Source organism: Rissa tridactyla, chromosome 15 (genome assembly GCF_028500815.1).
Source record: "Rissa tridactyla isolate bRisTri1 chromosome 15, bRisTri1.patW.cur.20221130, whole genome shotgun sequence".
NCBI classification, from domain to species: Eukaryota; Metazoa; Chordata; class Aves; order Charadriiformes; family Laridae; genus Rissa; species Rissa tridactyla.
Window position 1 is genome coordinate 11,178,991 of NC_071480.1, and position 13,947 is coordinate 11,192,937.

Genomic DNA, 13,947 nt, shown 5'->3' on the forward strand with positions numbered 1-13,947 from the left:
ACATGTATATTAATGAGACAAAGTTCTGAAGCGGCTGTTGCTATGAAAGCCTGAAGTCTGTGTAAATACGTATACATTCATATTATACTCCTCTTCTCTTTTAGGTTCATTGTGCACAAACAGGATTTCATCTGGGACCACTTTAAGCAATATCAAAGTCAGCTCAGCTAACTTGGATTATGTAGTAAACCCAGACACAGAAAAGGTATGAAGAGGTTTAAACTACCTAAAATATCCATATTGCACGTGTGTGTGTAATAAAATACATAGCATATTCTTTTTGTTTGAATAAATATTAAAAACTGAAGCAATATACACTTATGTGGTCAGTTACGAATGAGTGTAAGTTAGATGAGAGCCAGCAATGTTTTTTTCAGCCAAACTTGTGCTTATTCTTTCTAGGGAATAAATTTTGACTGGTCATTCCCTGGCACAAGTCACTCCTGATCTTTCAAGCCCTTCTTGATATTTTTTTTCCACTTGCAAATTCTTAAGCTACTGTGTATCACCTCTTTGAGTTTTCCATTGTAAATCCAGATTTTAGCCTTTTTTAAAAATACCCAAAATCTTTCAAGGTGCCTTGTAATAAGGTGAATAGAGGTGAAACTGTAGGTACTGTGTCACCGCTGGACTCTGACGAGGAGGTCCTGGGAAGCCGTGGTTGGAGAGGCAGATGCACAGGGTTTGCACAGTTAGGGGGTGGGTGGCTGTTCCCGGGAGAACCTCGAACTGCCGGCTCGGGGCTCGCTTCCGCCAGCCCACGCCAGGGACCAGCTCCAGCCGCGGAGGGCTCCTGTGTGTACCCTGTAGTCCCCTGGGGAATGAGTCGGTGTGACCAGGAGAAATAACCGAACGCTATTAGGTTTGCAGAGACAAAACCAATGGCAGAATCTTTACTTTTCACTCGCAGCCTTTCTCTTTAAAACAATGTTTTAAGTCATATCTATACCATATGTGTGTGTGCACATGACGATTACACAAAGAAGGGTTTGTGGTAGCTTGCTATGTGCTGTAAAGTGGTTTTTCCCACATTTTATCTTAAAATTAACCACTTATATGTTTGCATGTTTAACCTATGTCTATTATTTTACACTTACAGTTAACGATATTTGTGGGAACGTCCCAGGCTGTTACAGTGATTTGCCCCACAGTTTAATTTGCCCTGTATTGCTAACAAAATCCTGAAAATGGACCCTCAAAAATGGGTCATAGAGTTCAATTTTACACTTTTTTTCTTCAACTGGCTTCTAATGTGTGTTTGTACAAATCTCTAAACCTGCAGACCACACTTTCAAAATACTCATGAACACTACCTGTTTTTTTCAGGGGCCAAACCCCAAAGTTCTTGAAGAAAAGATGGTAGATCTTGAACAGCAGTTACCTGATGTAAGTCCTGGAGTTGGTCTTCAATATGGTGTCAGCTGCACTCTACAAGGAATGCAAAATAAACTGAAGGAAGCAGCAAGAAAAATCTCAAATCTGAACCAAGAGAAGCAGCAGCTGATTGAAATGGGAAACGGACTCAGGGCAGAACTTGGAATGGTATTAAAGGAAGGTAAATTTATTCTACAGAAGAGTGCTAGCTTATACATTCAGAATAAAACCTGGGAATCAGCTCATCCTTTGAGCTGGAGAGAGCTAGGCTTTAATATGAAAACGAAGTGTTGAACCTGACTGATTCTTGACCTGCATAGCTTGTGTGAGACTGTGGTGCTACTTGTCGCAAGTAAGATTATCCTGTGATAGGAGGTGCTAACATAGAACAGTGAGAGTCTGTAGGCAGTAATTTTTTGTTGATGAAGATCTTAGATGGGCTCCCTGGTGCCTAGACGTCAGTGTGGGAACTGGAAGTTGAACTAAGACTTCTTTTAAGAGCAGAAAAGAGGTAGTTTATCTCTTGGAATAAAAACTAATGATTTATGAAAGTGGAAGAGAAAGCAGAATAGACTTACTATAGAGTAAACTTGAATCAAGAGTGTACGTAATGTAAGAAGATTTCACTGTGGACATTTAAGTTCCATGCAACAATTGCTCTGGCAATGAAGCAAAGGAAAAAAACAGGAGGGCAGTTTCTGCGTAGCGTTGAATCCATCTGCAATGAGAAGGCCTGTGTTCTGTGATTCATCTATATCTGCTATAAACACTTGCTGAGAATGTAATATTGATGACAAAATAACAACAAAGAATGCCTTCCTCGGTATTTTCTCTCCCTTATAGGACTTTGGCATCCTGTTAGCTCTAACCGCTGCACAGTTTGTATTGCCTCTGGTAGTCTTCTCCCAAGAGAGCTTCTCAGAAGGACACAGTGTCAGCTATCAGCCTTAAAGCGTCTACAGCACAGGCTTACAACACAGGTAATGATCTGCTCTCTGAAATCTAGTGGTAATGAGCAGTTAAGCCAGTTCTAATTCCATTAATATAACTTTCCTTGAAATTCTGCATTTAAATGTCTTTTTCTGACTTTATCTCAAATCTTCCTTTGGGACTTGGAAGATTTCATAGAATCATAGAATATCCTGAGCTGGAAGGGGGACTCATGAGGATCTTCAAGTCCTGACTCCACACAGGGCAACCTAGAAGTTAAACCATGTACCTAAGATCGTTGTCTAAATGCTTCTTGAACGCTGACAGGCTTGAGGCCACGGCCAGTCCCTGGGGAGCTTGCCCCAGTGCTTGACCACCCTCTCAGGGAAGAACCCCTTCGTAATACCCAGTCTGAACTTCCCCTGATACAGCTTTAAGCCGTTCCCTCACATCCTATCACCAGACACCAGGAAGAATAGATCAGCACTTCCCTCTCTGCTCCCCCTTGTGAGTAAGTTGCACCAGGGGAGGTTTAGGAAAAATTTCTTCACAGAAGGTGTTATCAAACACTGGAACAGGTTGCCCAGGGAAGTGGTTGAATCACCATACCTGGAGGTATTTAAAAGACGGGTAGACATGGTGCTTGGGGACATGGTTTAGTGGTGATTTTGGCAGTGTTAGGTTGATGGTTGGACTTGATGATCTTAATGGGCCCTTCCAACCTAGATGGTTCTATGATTCTATAAGGTTCAGCCAGCAATGAGGTCATCCCTCAGTCTCCTCTTCTTTAAGCTGAACAAACCAGGTGTCCTCAGCTGCTCCGCATAAGTCTTGTCCTCTAGTCCTTTCACCATCTTTGTTGCCCTCCTTTGGACACATTCTAATATTTCTATATCCTTCTCACATTGTGGAGCCCAAAACTGCACACAGTACTAGAGGTAAGGCCACAGCAATGCTGAGTATGGTGGGACAATCACTTCATTCAGCCAGTTAGCTGTACTGTGCCTGATGCTTCCCAGGAAACAGTTGGCCCTTTTGGCCACCAGGGCACGTTGTTGACTCATATTGAGCTTCCCATCGACCAAACCACCCCACATCTCTCTGCAGGACTGCGCTCCAGCCTCTTGTCCCCCAACCTGTATGGACATCCAGGATTACACTGTCCCAGGTGCAGAATCCAGCGTTTGCTCTTGTTAAATTTCATACAGTTGGTAATTGCCAAGCACTCCAGTCTGTCAAGATCTCTCTGTGATGTCTCTACCCTCAAGAGAATCAACGAGTCCTCCTAATTTAGTATCATTGGCAAACTTACTTCATGTGCATTTGACTCCTGCGTCCAGGTTATTCATAAAACCGTTGAAGAGAACTGACCCTAAAATTGAGCCCTGGGGAACACCACTAGTGGCTGGCCACCAGCCGGACGTTACCCCTTTTACTTAAGGGGTTATATTTGGGACTCCAAAATTAACTTTTCTAAACATGATTTTCATCCAAGGAATTTCAGAAACACTTGTGTTAATGCAGCATAAATGCAATCCTGAATTATGAGTTTCATAAAGCTTGGTTTTGAATAAGTACAATAAGCATTTGCAGTAAATTCTAAGATAAACTTGAAGATGATTAATCAGTGAGCTTATTTCCAAATATCCACAGTGGTGGGATTTTAAAGCACCCTTGTCCAAATTATTGTAATACCACATTTTGCATACACAAGAGCGGGGTATATAATTAACCTGTCTCTTACATGTTGTGATTAAAATACAACTTTTAATAGTTAAATTTCAGCTTTCATCAGAGACCCAAATGGATAAATCCTGGCTCCCCTAGTAGTTAGTGGCAGACCTCCCAGTGACTTCGATAGTCAGGATTTCATTGTGTACTTTACTTAATTGATCAGCAGATTTGTTCCTGTGAGGATTGAGTCAGAGCAGCTGATTGTCGTTGTAGTTTTGAGGGCAGTAAACAGTGTTCTTTCAGAAAGGGTGAGGTTGTTGCTCCGAGGTATAAAACTGCAGTAGAATTATTAACCAAGTTCAGTTGGGGAAATACTTCCTCTGGGAACCTCTCCAGGCAACTTGTTCCAGTGTTTGATCACCCTCCCAGTAAAGAAGGCTGGGGTTTGGTTTTTTTTTTTTTCCCCTTATGTATAGGCAGAGTGTCCTGGAAGAGTCTGGCTCGTTCATCTGTACCTCCTCCCACCACCCCCATCAGGTGCTTATACATGTTGGAAAGATCACTCCTGACCTATCTCTTCTGGAGGCTAAACAAGGACAGCTTCCCTAACCTCTCCTCCTATATCCGATGCTCCAATTTGCTCATCATCTTTGTGGCTGTTTGCTGGACTTGCTTCAGCATGTCCATGTCTTTCTTGTGCTGGGGAGCCCAAAAGTGGACGCAATACTCTAAATGTGGTTGCTCCAGTGCTTGGAAATCATTCACCTCCCTTGACCTGCTGGCGGTCCAGGATGCTGTTGGTGGAAGGCCTCAAGAACGCATCGGTGCCTCGTGTTCAACATGTAGTCCACCACGTTTCCTGTTTCTTTTCTGCTGAGCTGCTTTCCAAACAGTGAGCCTCCAGCCTGTTAGATTTAAACTGCAATCTCCTCTGCCTCCGGGGAAAAATCAGCTGAAGTAAAGCTGATCTCCTCTGGAGGATCCTGTTTATTTTTAATTCTGTCTACGCATTCTTATTTCTCTTAACTGGAGTCAAGAACAGATTGAGAGCCTTTTTGTGTATTACTAAGGTTCATCCAGGAATATGTAGGAGATTGAAGTTTAATGTTTCTCTTTTCACATGCTAAGATCTCTTGATAATACGAAACTACACAGGAGATAATCCTGTCATGTTGTCAGATTGCACTAAGAAATCACAACTGTTAGTCATTTACTTGAAAATTTTACCATCTGAACACATTCTAAAAACATCTTGGATGTTTTTACATCTAGAAACTTTCTAAAAAGATAAGAGGGAATAACCGCATATTAGTTTTGAGCGTGCCATCCTGTGATTTTTTGAGGCTGAAGTTATCACTAATTTCTCAAGATGTTATCTGGTTGGCTGAGGTGTATTACAAAGTATATGTCCCATCTGGCCAGACAGTTTGAATGACAAAGGTGAGCTTCTTAAAAGAGCCAGTGGAAGTAAATTCTAATGAATATTTTACTTTTCTTAAATCACAACAAGAATGGTGTTAAGGAAAAAAAATGTATTAATCTCTGTAGTTGCTTAGAATAAGTGCTGCAAATTAGAAAAATGAAGGTTAAGTGGCTCAGCTGGTACTAATTTAACCAGTTATGTGTCTGGGGATGATGCGTTTTCAATTTGCAATTTAGTTCTGCCAAAAATAGATTTATTTGTTTCCTGTGAAGTAAAACAGCGCTGCAGATTAGCCATGTAATTATACCCATGAGGTGTGTTAGTTGGACTAATTACAGAAACTTGTGGGCCAGTAGATTTAAGAAAATATTGTAAAAAGTTGAAGTGCAAAAATGATCCAGCAATTGAATTTGAGAACAAGTGTTGACAGGGTGAAGTTCAGTGTTCTGCTGTGAGGTCTTTAGGCAGACAGTTACCCAGCTTCTGCACAGGATTGCTATTCTCTTGGATAAAGAATAGTAGTAAAAACAGGTAGTACCTGTTTGGAGGGCTCAAGTGTTTGAATATGAAAGGAAAAGGCTCTCCAAGCATCCAAAGTATGTATCAGTATTTCAGCCTGGAAAGGCATATATTTGGGGAAGAAAATGGGTACACACGTTCCTTGTTTAAGGTGATTCTATCAGATTGAATCTTTGGCAACATTTTGGAATATGCTCTAAGGGAACCTGGCAGGGAAGAACTCTGTGATTGGACGTTCTATCACAGGTGCTTGAATTTCTGTTAGCTTCTTCCTGGCGGAAGATATCCAACGGGAGGGGCACTCCTGTTTGATAGAGAAACGTTGCCTGAAGTCTGAAAGGCTATGCTGTTAGAGCCAATTAGAACCAAATTTGAACAGATTGCTTGAGTGAAAGTAAGCCCCTGTTCTTCTTTACTGCCCATTAGTCAATGAAGAAGTTTTAAAGGTTGCAGTGTGAGCAAACATTGTAAACCATCCATCAGACGGTGATAACTGAGAATGCCATCTGGTGTACCTTTACAGAGCTAATGGAGACTTACTCTTCCTTAGATATAGCAGTAGTCTGAGATAACAGAAATTGAGATCGGTAACAGGTTAGTCAGGTAAGTGCAATGTGACCTAGGCAATCTGGTATATCTTACCAAATTTATCTAATCAAGATCTTTTGGCATCAGAAGTATTAGGGAGGGTATCAAAAATATCAGTTAGAACATACCATAATGAAAGCCACATGGTTTCGAGACTGGGAAGGCTCAGATTGTTCGAGGTCTGTGAGAACAGGTCTGGGAATGCAGTGTTGTTTTTCAACCCTTCATTGTCAGTCTGAGGACCTGATGAAAGAGCTGTCACAGCAGCGCTGCCACAAGAAGTATTAGCGTCTTCTTGTACTGTGAGGAAGGTCCTTAGAGAAAAGAACTGGGGAGCATTAAATAAAGAGCCTCGCTGGCATATCAGTGATGCATCTTATGGGCTAATTCTGGAGCAGGAGATCTTAAATTTCTTCTAAAACTCCAAGGTGAAAAGGTCAACTCTGGTCCTAGGTGACAGTCCTGAGCTTATGATTTGATCTCCCTCTGCTGGGGTGTCAGAAGGAGATAGGTGAGGCAGCTGTTAAAGTGCGCTGGCAGAGTGGTCTGCCCGCAGGTGAGCTTACCGTGGAATGCCTCAGCAGCGCTCCTGCGGATATGTCATTTGTTCAGGATCCTTGCGAACATCTCAACATAAAGGCACAAGCCTGGCATCCTTTGTTCAGTGAACTGTTTCTTAAGATCTTTAACACTGGGAGTAATTTTTATGAAGATTAGTGTCCAGCAAAGCATGTGGATAGACCTTTTGTAGCCTGCTTGTTTCATCTGTGCACTGCTTGGATCGAGGTCTAAAAAGGATTCACTAAATGCATATACTAAACGTATGTAAAAGCTGTTTCCAGATCTGGGCCAAATTGCAACAATTCAAACACGCATGTTTTACAATTTTTTTTTTCTTCTTCACCTCTTTAATTTTTCTTTCTTTCACAACTCATCTTAGAACTTAATCTTCCCGTGCCTTATTTTTAATGAGCTAGGTACTGTGTTTTCTATTTTTTCTGACATCTCATGTCTCCCATGTTCTTGCTTTTGTACGAATAAATCAATTTTAAAAATACGATGTGTCCACGGCTCTTGGAGAGGTAGCATTTGACTCTGAGTTTCCAGATGTGCTAAACTCCAGGAGTTTAGTCCAACCTCTTCAGCTCATGGATTGCGTGGAGGCCACAGTTGAAGTGGCTGTCACTGAGGACCTTTCCTGCTCTGGAACCTTTGGGATCGTCTCTGTTACTGCTGGACTTTGTCCAGACTGAAAAACTGGACAAATACGTATCCAAACTGGGCATCTTCAGTAGTCCCATTCCAGGCTGCTCTTTACCCAGAACATACCTGCTGAGGCTGAGCTCCGGGTTGAGTTTCCAAAGACTGCTGCTCTAGTTTGGGTGTTTTTCTTCTAGGTAATCACTCTTACTAGCCACGCTACATTGCTCCTGTGTTCAAGATCATCATCCTGACCAAAAATTGAGAGAATTTATTACTATAATACCTGCAGGAATTTCAGTGTCAGTTACTTTATATGATGGGCTCATGTTTTGTTTCTTTAAATATATAGCAAAATACTTTGATGGTTTATTTTCATCTTCTTTCACAGGGCTGAAGGAGTTTGCTTTTCATCAAATCTCACTTTAATTGCTACATGTTGAAAGTTGGTGAAACTTTGTGGGGTAATTAGGTTTTTTTAGTTGCTGACAAATTACTTTTTCAGAGCTGCTTTATTTCATTTGGGTTTTTTAGGACTTCTATGTGAATTTTTCTTCTGTAATTTAATCATGGGAAAAGACAAAAGTGAAGAATGACCCTGACAATATAAACTTGAGTAACGAGCAGAATGATAGTAACAGCAGCAAGAAATGTAGATTTTGAACAGGTTTAGTAAGAGGTTTATTAGGAGGGTAGTTTGGCCCTGTTGATCTGAAGGGAATGTAATTTTGTTTAATGTTATTTATAAGTTATTATTTTAAAACTATCAGTGTAACAGCAAACTGAGATATAAGTGTGTTTTTTTTAGAGATCATGAATTACTTGTGCTAACGCAGTATTTCATATTAGGAGCTGCAGTGTGCAAAGCCACAGCGTCCCTCAAGGATCTCTTCTCTACTTGCCTGCCCTAGCTTAAAGGAAGAAGCAGCTCCAAGCGCCTGTGGGGAAGAAACAGAATTGCCATCCACTGAGGTACGGTGCAGTTTTATCATCAATGTCATTTACCTTCAGTTGGGTTTTTCAATTGCAGTGGCTCAACAGCCATCTCCTGGAAGACTTAAAAATACTTTTTTTTTTTTAAGTTACGGATTGTTCCTGTACAAAATAGTATTTGTTAATACCTAATAAACTAGGGTTTCTCAATCACTTTCATGACGTTGTAATTAATCTTCTGGTACAACCTTTCACAATTAAAAATAATTATTATTTTTTGTCTTGTCTCTTACTGAAACCTTCTGTCTTTCCAAGACCAAGATGCCACTATGAGATTTAATGAATTTTCAAATGTCTTTGATGTGAAAAGTATGTATCTCTGTAAGACTGTGTTTGAATTTGAACAGGTTCGGGTAGATTTCTCTGTTGAAAATCACGGGCCAGAGCAACGAAAGGCTGATAGATCCTCAAAGATCGGTCAAAGTCACCCACTCAGGCAGAACACTAGTCAAGCCCAGCAGGTCCAGCTTTCTTCATCTAGAGCACATGATTTCTGCCAAGGTGTTTGGCAAACTTTAGAAATGGGATCAAGCCCTTCTATTCTCAGTCCTCAAAAGAACGCTGACCAAGGTAAGCATGCTTCGTAAAGCAGTCACAGTATTGGACTCTTCTAGAATTGAACTATGGTAGTGGATTCTGCCCCCTACCACTAAATTTTTTACACGACTGCTCCTGTTGTTACAGTTCTGTAATCAGAATCTGAAGATCTAATGAGTTACTTGAAAAAAATTTAACTGTTGCCAACAGAAGTAAGAATTAAGAGGAATGCCTATATAGCTCTCTGGTTTTAACGCCAGTGTTGCAAATGCTTCTCCCCTTTTATTAAATACTCCTGAAAAATTCAAATACTCTTCTGTTTTCACATAGTCTAAACCTTATCTGGGGCAGATATGAAAGTGTCTATCTGAGAATTGCACACTTCGTGTGTTGCCAAGTGACTGTTAGATCAAATTGTAATTTGGCAAATCCTTGCTTAATCATTATTTTTGTGGCAGATTAATAGCTACAATACTGCTTAACGTGCTAAGACCTAAAGGCCGAAAGTGAGATCCCGGGCCTAATGTGGTATACGCTGTGGACACACATTGTTACTCACTAGAATTTTATAGTCTAGTGCAACAAGTTGGAACATAAAAAAATAAAAGCAGACACAAATTCTTATATGTGAGACAGCATCCGCACCTTGCACATCAGACAGTATCACGGTTAGGGTGAGGGCGGAAGGTGAAACCTAGGACACAGACTGAACATTAATCAATGTTATACTTTACAAAAAGTACCACATGTTCTTGGAATTTTTAGCAGAAGCGCCATTTGTAAGATATGTGCAGTAAAAGTGTAGCCTCTTGACAGGCAAATTGTAAAGGTTCTTTTTCATGGTGGCCGTTATGTTGAGCAGTGTATTGCAGATGAATGTTATGTCTCCCAAACTATTGGCCTGTTCATGAAGTAAACCTTCATCGGCAAAACTTTGGAAAACTGTTCTAACACCTGCTGTGGATGGGACAAAAAGCAATGGGCTTAAATTATAATACTGGAAGAACTTAAGGATGGCTAATAATGAAGTATGTTCCCCAGAGGATCATACTCTTCTTTATTAAAGGTCTTTATAAATAGACAGACAAACATTTCTCCAGAATGTTCCAAGTAAAGGTGATTTTTACTTTTTAACAAGAGGCATAGCATTCAATAAATTATTTCTTACAATGCTGTGGGGTTTGTGTGGGTTGTTTGGTTTTTTGGTTCTGATGTTGTTATTTTTATCATCATTATTCCTAGATCTGATGCCAATGCCAGCTGTGGAGCTAATATGGCAGCTATTTAGCTTTTTCAAATGAGCTTTATATTAATAGTGACCGGTTACCGTTTCATAGATATTGGTGTGCTGCTAACCACATACCAGAATGCAGGAGCAAGAATGCAACTAGTGGGTTAAGGGAAGTGATTTGTTCCCCTCTATTTGGTACTTGTGAGGCCACATCTGGAGTGCTGCGTCCAGTGTTGGACCTTCTGGTACAAAGGATTGACACACTGGAGTCCAGTGGGGAGCCACTACGATGGCTGGGGTGCTGGAAGACGTTACACGAGAAGAGGTTTAGAGAGCTGGTTGTTCAGTGTGGAAAAGAAAAAGTCAATAGGTGGTCTGATTGCTGCTTTTTAGCTACCCACTGAGGGATTTTGGAGAAGACAGAGCCAGACTCTTAGAGGCGCACAGTGAAAAGAAAAGAGGCAATGGACACAAGTTGTGTCAGTATATATTCTGATTGCGAAGCGCTGTGACATTTCACCCAGAGATCCTTTACAACCTATATTACATCTATTTTTAAACCAACCTATAGATGCAATGAACCATCTTTGGCAGCACGCAAGAAGAAAAATAGATTTAAAAAGGCTTTCAAAATGAAGAATGGATTACAAGTGTATTTATTCACAACAGCAGGGCATTGTGGGGACAAAGCAATGTGCATGGACAGACCTGTAGGACTGGAATGGACATAGTGCTGACAGACATGATTTGTGTGCTTTTTTTGTGGGGCTGGGACTGAAATAGAAGGAGTATTTCAGGTCAGGCCTATATTGACAGGATAAGCAGAAGGATGTCTTTGAAACATTACTGATAGTGCCATGCAGTTTCGTGCTGCCGTATGCATGATGCAACACCACTGGCAGCCTTACAAGGACATCAGTTTCTTAATGTCTAGAAATTTCCAGCCGCCGTTGCAAAACTTACTGTAGATTTTTGGGGATCTAGAGAATAGCAAAAGGGAAAGATTACACTGCCAACATGAAACAAGTGAAACATCAATAAGGGATGATATTTTCCTGAGAACAACTTTAATTTGATCTCTGTGTCCGGGTTCTTGAGCGGAGCTTCTTACTCAAACGTGCAGGCCCTGAAATACTGCATTGCAAGAATAGGACTTTTAAAAACTCTTTTATGTTTCTTAGCTTTCTCCTTCAGGAAACCACACAAATGGTATCTTTAATTCTACTATACTGAATACTGCATTTCAGAAAACAAGATTGTGAAAGCAAAATCTTTCTTTTTTGGAAGAGCGTCACCTCAGAGTAGAATATACAACATTTTCAAGGAGTTCTGCTTCTGATTTTTGGCAGAGCCTTGCATTATTTTTCATGCCTGAGCTATGGAAAAGTAATTCAATCTTTCCTGTTTACAACCACTCACCTGAATTTAACACATTCATCAAACACATGGTTACAGTGGATAGAACCACTATTAAAACAGGGTGACTCGGTCCTGGGCTTTCAGGTACAAGTGATGCACACACAGACTTGAAAGCTCAGTAACAAAAAATGGTTTACAACAAGCAAGCAAGTTAGTTTGCTTGTTCAAACATTTATTTTACAAGTTCAACTCTGTACATATCTGTCACACGAGTAGCTGTGCGTTATGGGCATTTCTGGTGAAACAGAAACAACTGTAGTATGAGAATGATTTTTTTTTTTTTTTTTTTTTTTTCCCCTGAACCTGTTGAACAGCTTCATTCATTTTTTTCGTGTAGAAAACAGCCTATTGGGACTTAAAATGGTTGGCATGTCAAGTAAGCCTTGCAATTTGCTGTATTTCCAGCATATGACACAATTAAATGACTCAAATGTGTTTTGGAGTGTTTATGACTACCTGTTAACACTAAATTACTGAAGTGGACTGTTATATACTTTATTCATTTCATCATCAAATTCAGAACTTGTGGAAGTTTCCAAGCAAGTCAGAAGGCTATGAGATATTTTAACATTTTCTCTCCTTACTCTACCAGCTGATTTTTAGTTTGTACTGTAGGAATGAGATGGATTTAATAATATGTATGTTAATTTTGCAGATAAGTAGAAAGAAAGGGTTTAGAAGAAACGCAGGTTCCTTCTTCAGGGGTTTTTATTGTTCTGTGTTATCGAAAGAAAAAGATCCTGCTACTGAGGTAGACAGGTACGGGCCACAATTATATTAAAAACATCAGTGTTGCATACATAGGCTGTTCTAGTAAGAAAAACGGTTCTGTATTTCTTACCTTTTTATATGCCCTATCCCAGAGGTTGAGAGCAGGTGGGAGACTTTGCCTGGTGATCCATACCGTATATGTCTGGAATGCTGATGACAGGCCACCCCCAAAGGAAAGCTGTTTTTCAGAAGAGTTGTGTGCTTTCCTCTGAAAATCCTGACAGATGGGTACAACTGCGTGATTAGCTTCTATACGTTCTGCAAGGTTTCTCTATTCACCTCTGGGCTATAGGGCCTTTTTTTGATTTTAGAATAAATGTTAGGCAGGAGGAGGGGAAGCTTTGCAAAGCATGTAGAAAACTGGAATTTCTTTTTCTTCAAGTAATTCGGCTTAATAAAGTTTTTACTTGCTATTGGAGATAATAGGTCTTCTGGAAAGAAAGGCAGCATCACCAATTAAAGTTCAACTGTGAGACGGAGCTTTGGGTGACGCCAATACGGTGAAGGCTGCTTTGTGCTGCCATGTGGAAAGTTCCTGATCAGCTGTATCTCCTTGGGTCAACAGAGGCTGGGGTCAGTGCAGAGGGAATGCGGGTGGAAGGCAAGCTGTGTCCGCACTCAGAATGTCCCCACTGGTCACTCGTTTTACACATTTCTGGGGTAGAGGAAACTTTGCAGTTTCCATGCCAGAGGAGGGCTCCGGTTGGGGTGCAGGGTCCGGCTGGACGTTTTGGGAAACCCCACCTCCAGAGATACTCAACTTGTGTCCTGGGCGCCTTAATTTGAGTTTACATTGTAGCCTAACAAAGAACGAGATTGAGCTGCTTTTGAGGCAAAGTAACTTTTCTGGTTTGCTACTTGAACTTAGATAGGGGAGTTTCTTTTACTATAATTCTCATTGTTACTGTTACTTGCAAAGCTCTGTGGTCTGAAATTCTACACTTTATGGATCAAAAGTTATCTTAAGTGTTTCCACACTAGACAGAATTTCAACAGCTTTGACATCACTGACAGTTCTAAGAGCAATCCATGTGGGTAAAAAGCTGTCCAGAGAAAGAATCTGGTAAAATATTAACAAACAGAAAGAGCGCTCTGGCTTCATTCTGGCACCAATCAGAGAAAGACTCATGATTTCTTTTCTGTGTTACATAAAACTTCATCTTTGAAGTGTTTCACAAATATTAACTAATCCCCTAGTTACATTTTCTTCACTCATATGTTCTTCTCCTGAATAGGAACTTGTTTGAGTTGGTGTTCCTTCAGAAACACTGTTAGCTATAAGCAAATA

General features: G+C 40.5%; 1 protein-coding gene across 3 annotated transcripts in view; it reads left to right on the plus strand.

Annotated features, from left to right (window-relative positions):
- CCDC57 (coiled-coil domain containing 57) overlaps positions 1–13,947 on the plus strand; it is a 37,254-nt gene that overhangs the window by 19,147 nt on the left and 4,160 nt on the right. For all 3 annotated transcript variants that reach the window (XM_054221936.1, XM_054221937.1, XM_054221938.1), the window contains 5 exons: positions 105–205; positions 1,327–1,555; positions 2,218–2,354; positions 8,558–8,680; positions 9,049–9,271. In XM_054221936.1, the coding sequence (XP_054077911.1) occupies positions 105–205; positions 1,327–1,555; positions 2,218–2,354; positions 8,558–8,680; positions 9,049–9,271 (813 nt within the window). The remainder of the gene's footprint in view (positions 1–104; positions 206–1,326; positions 1,556–2,217; positions 2,355–8,557; positions 8,681–9,048; positions 9,272–13,947) is intronic.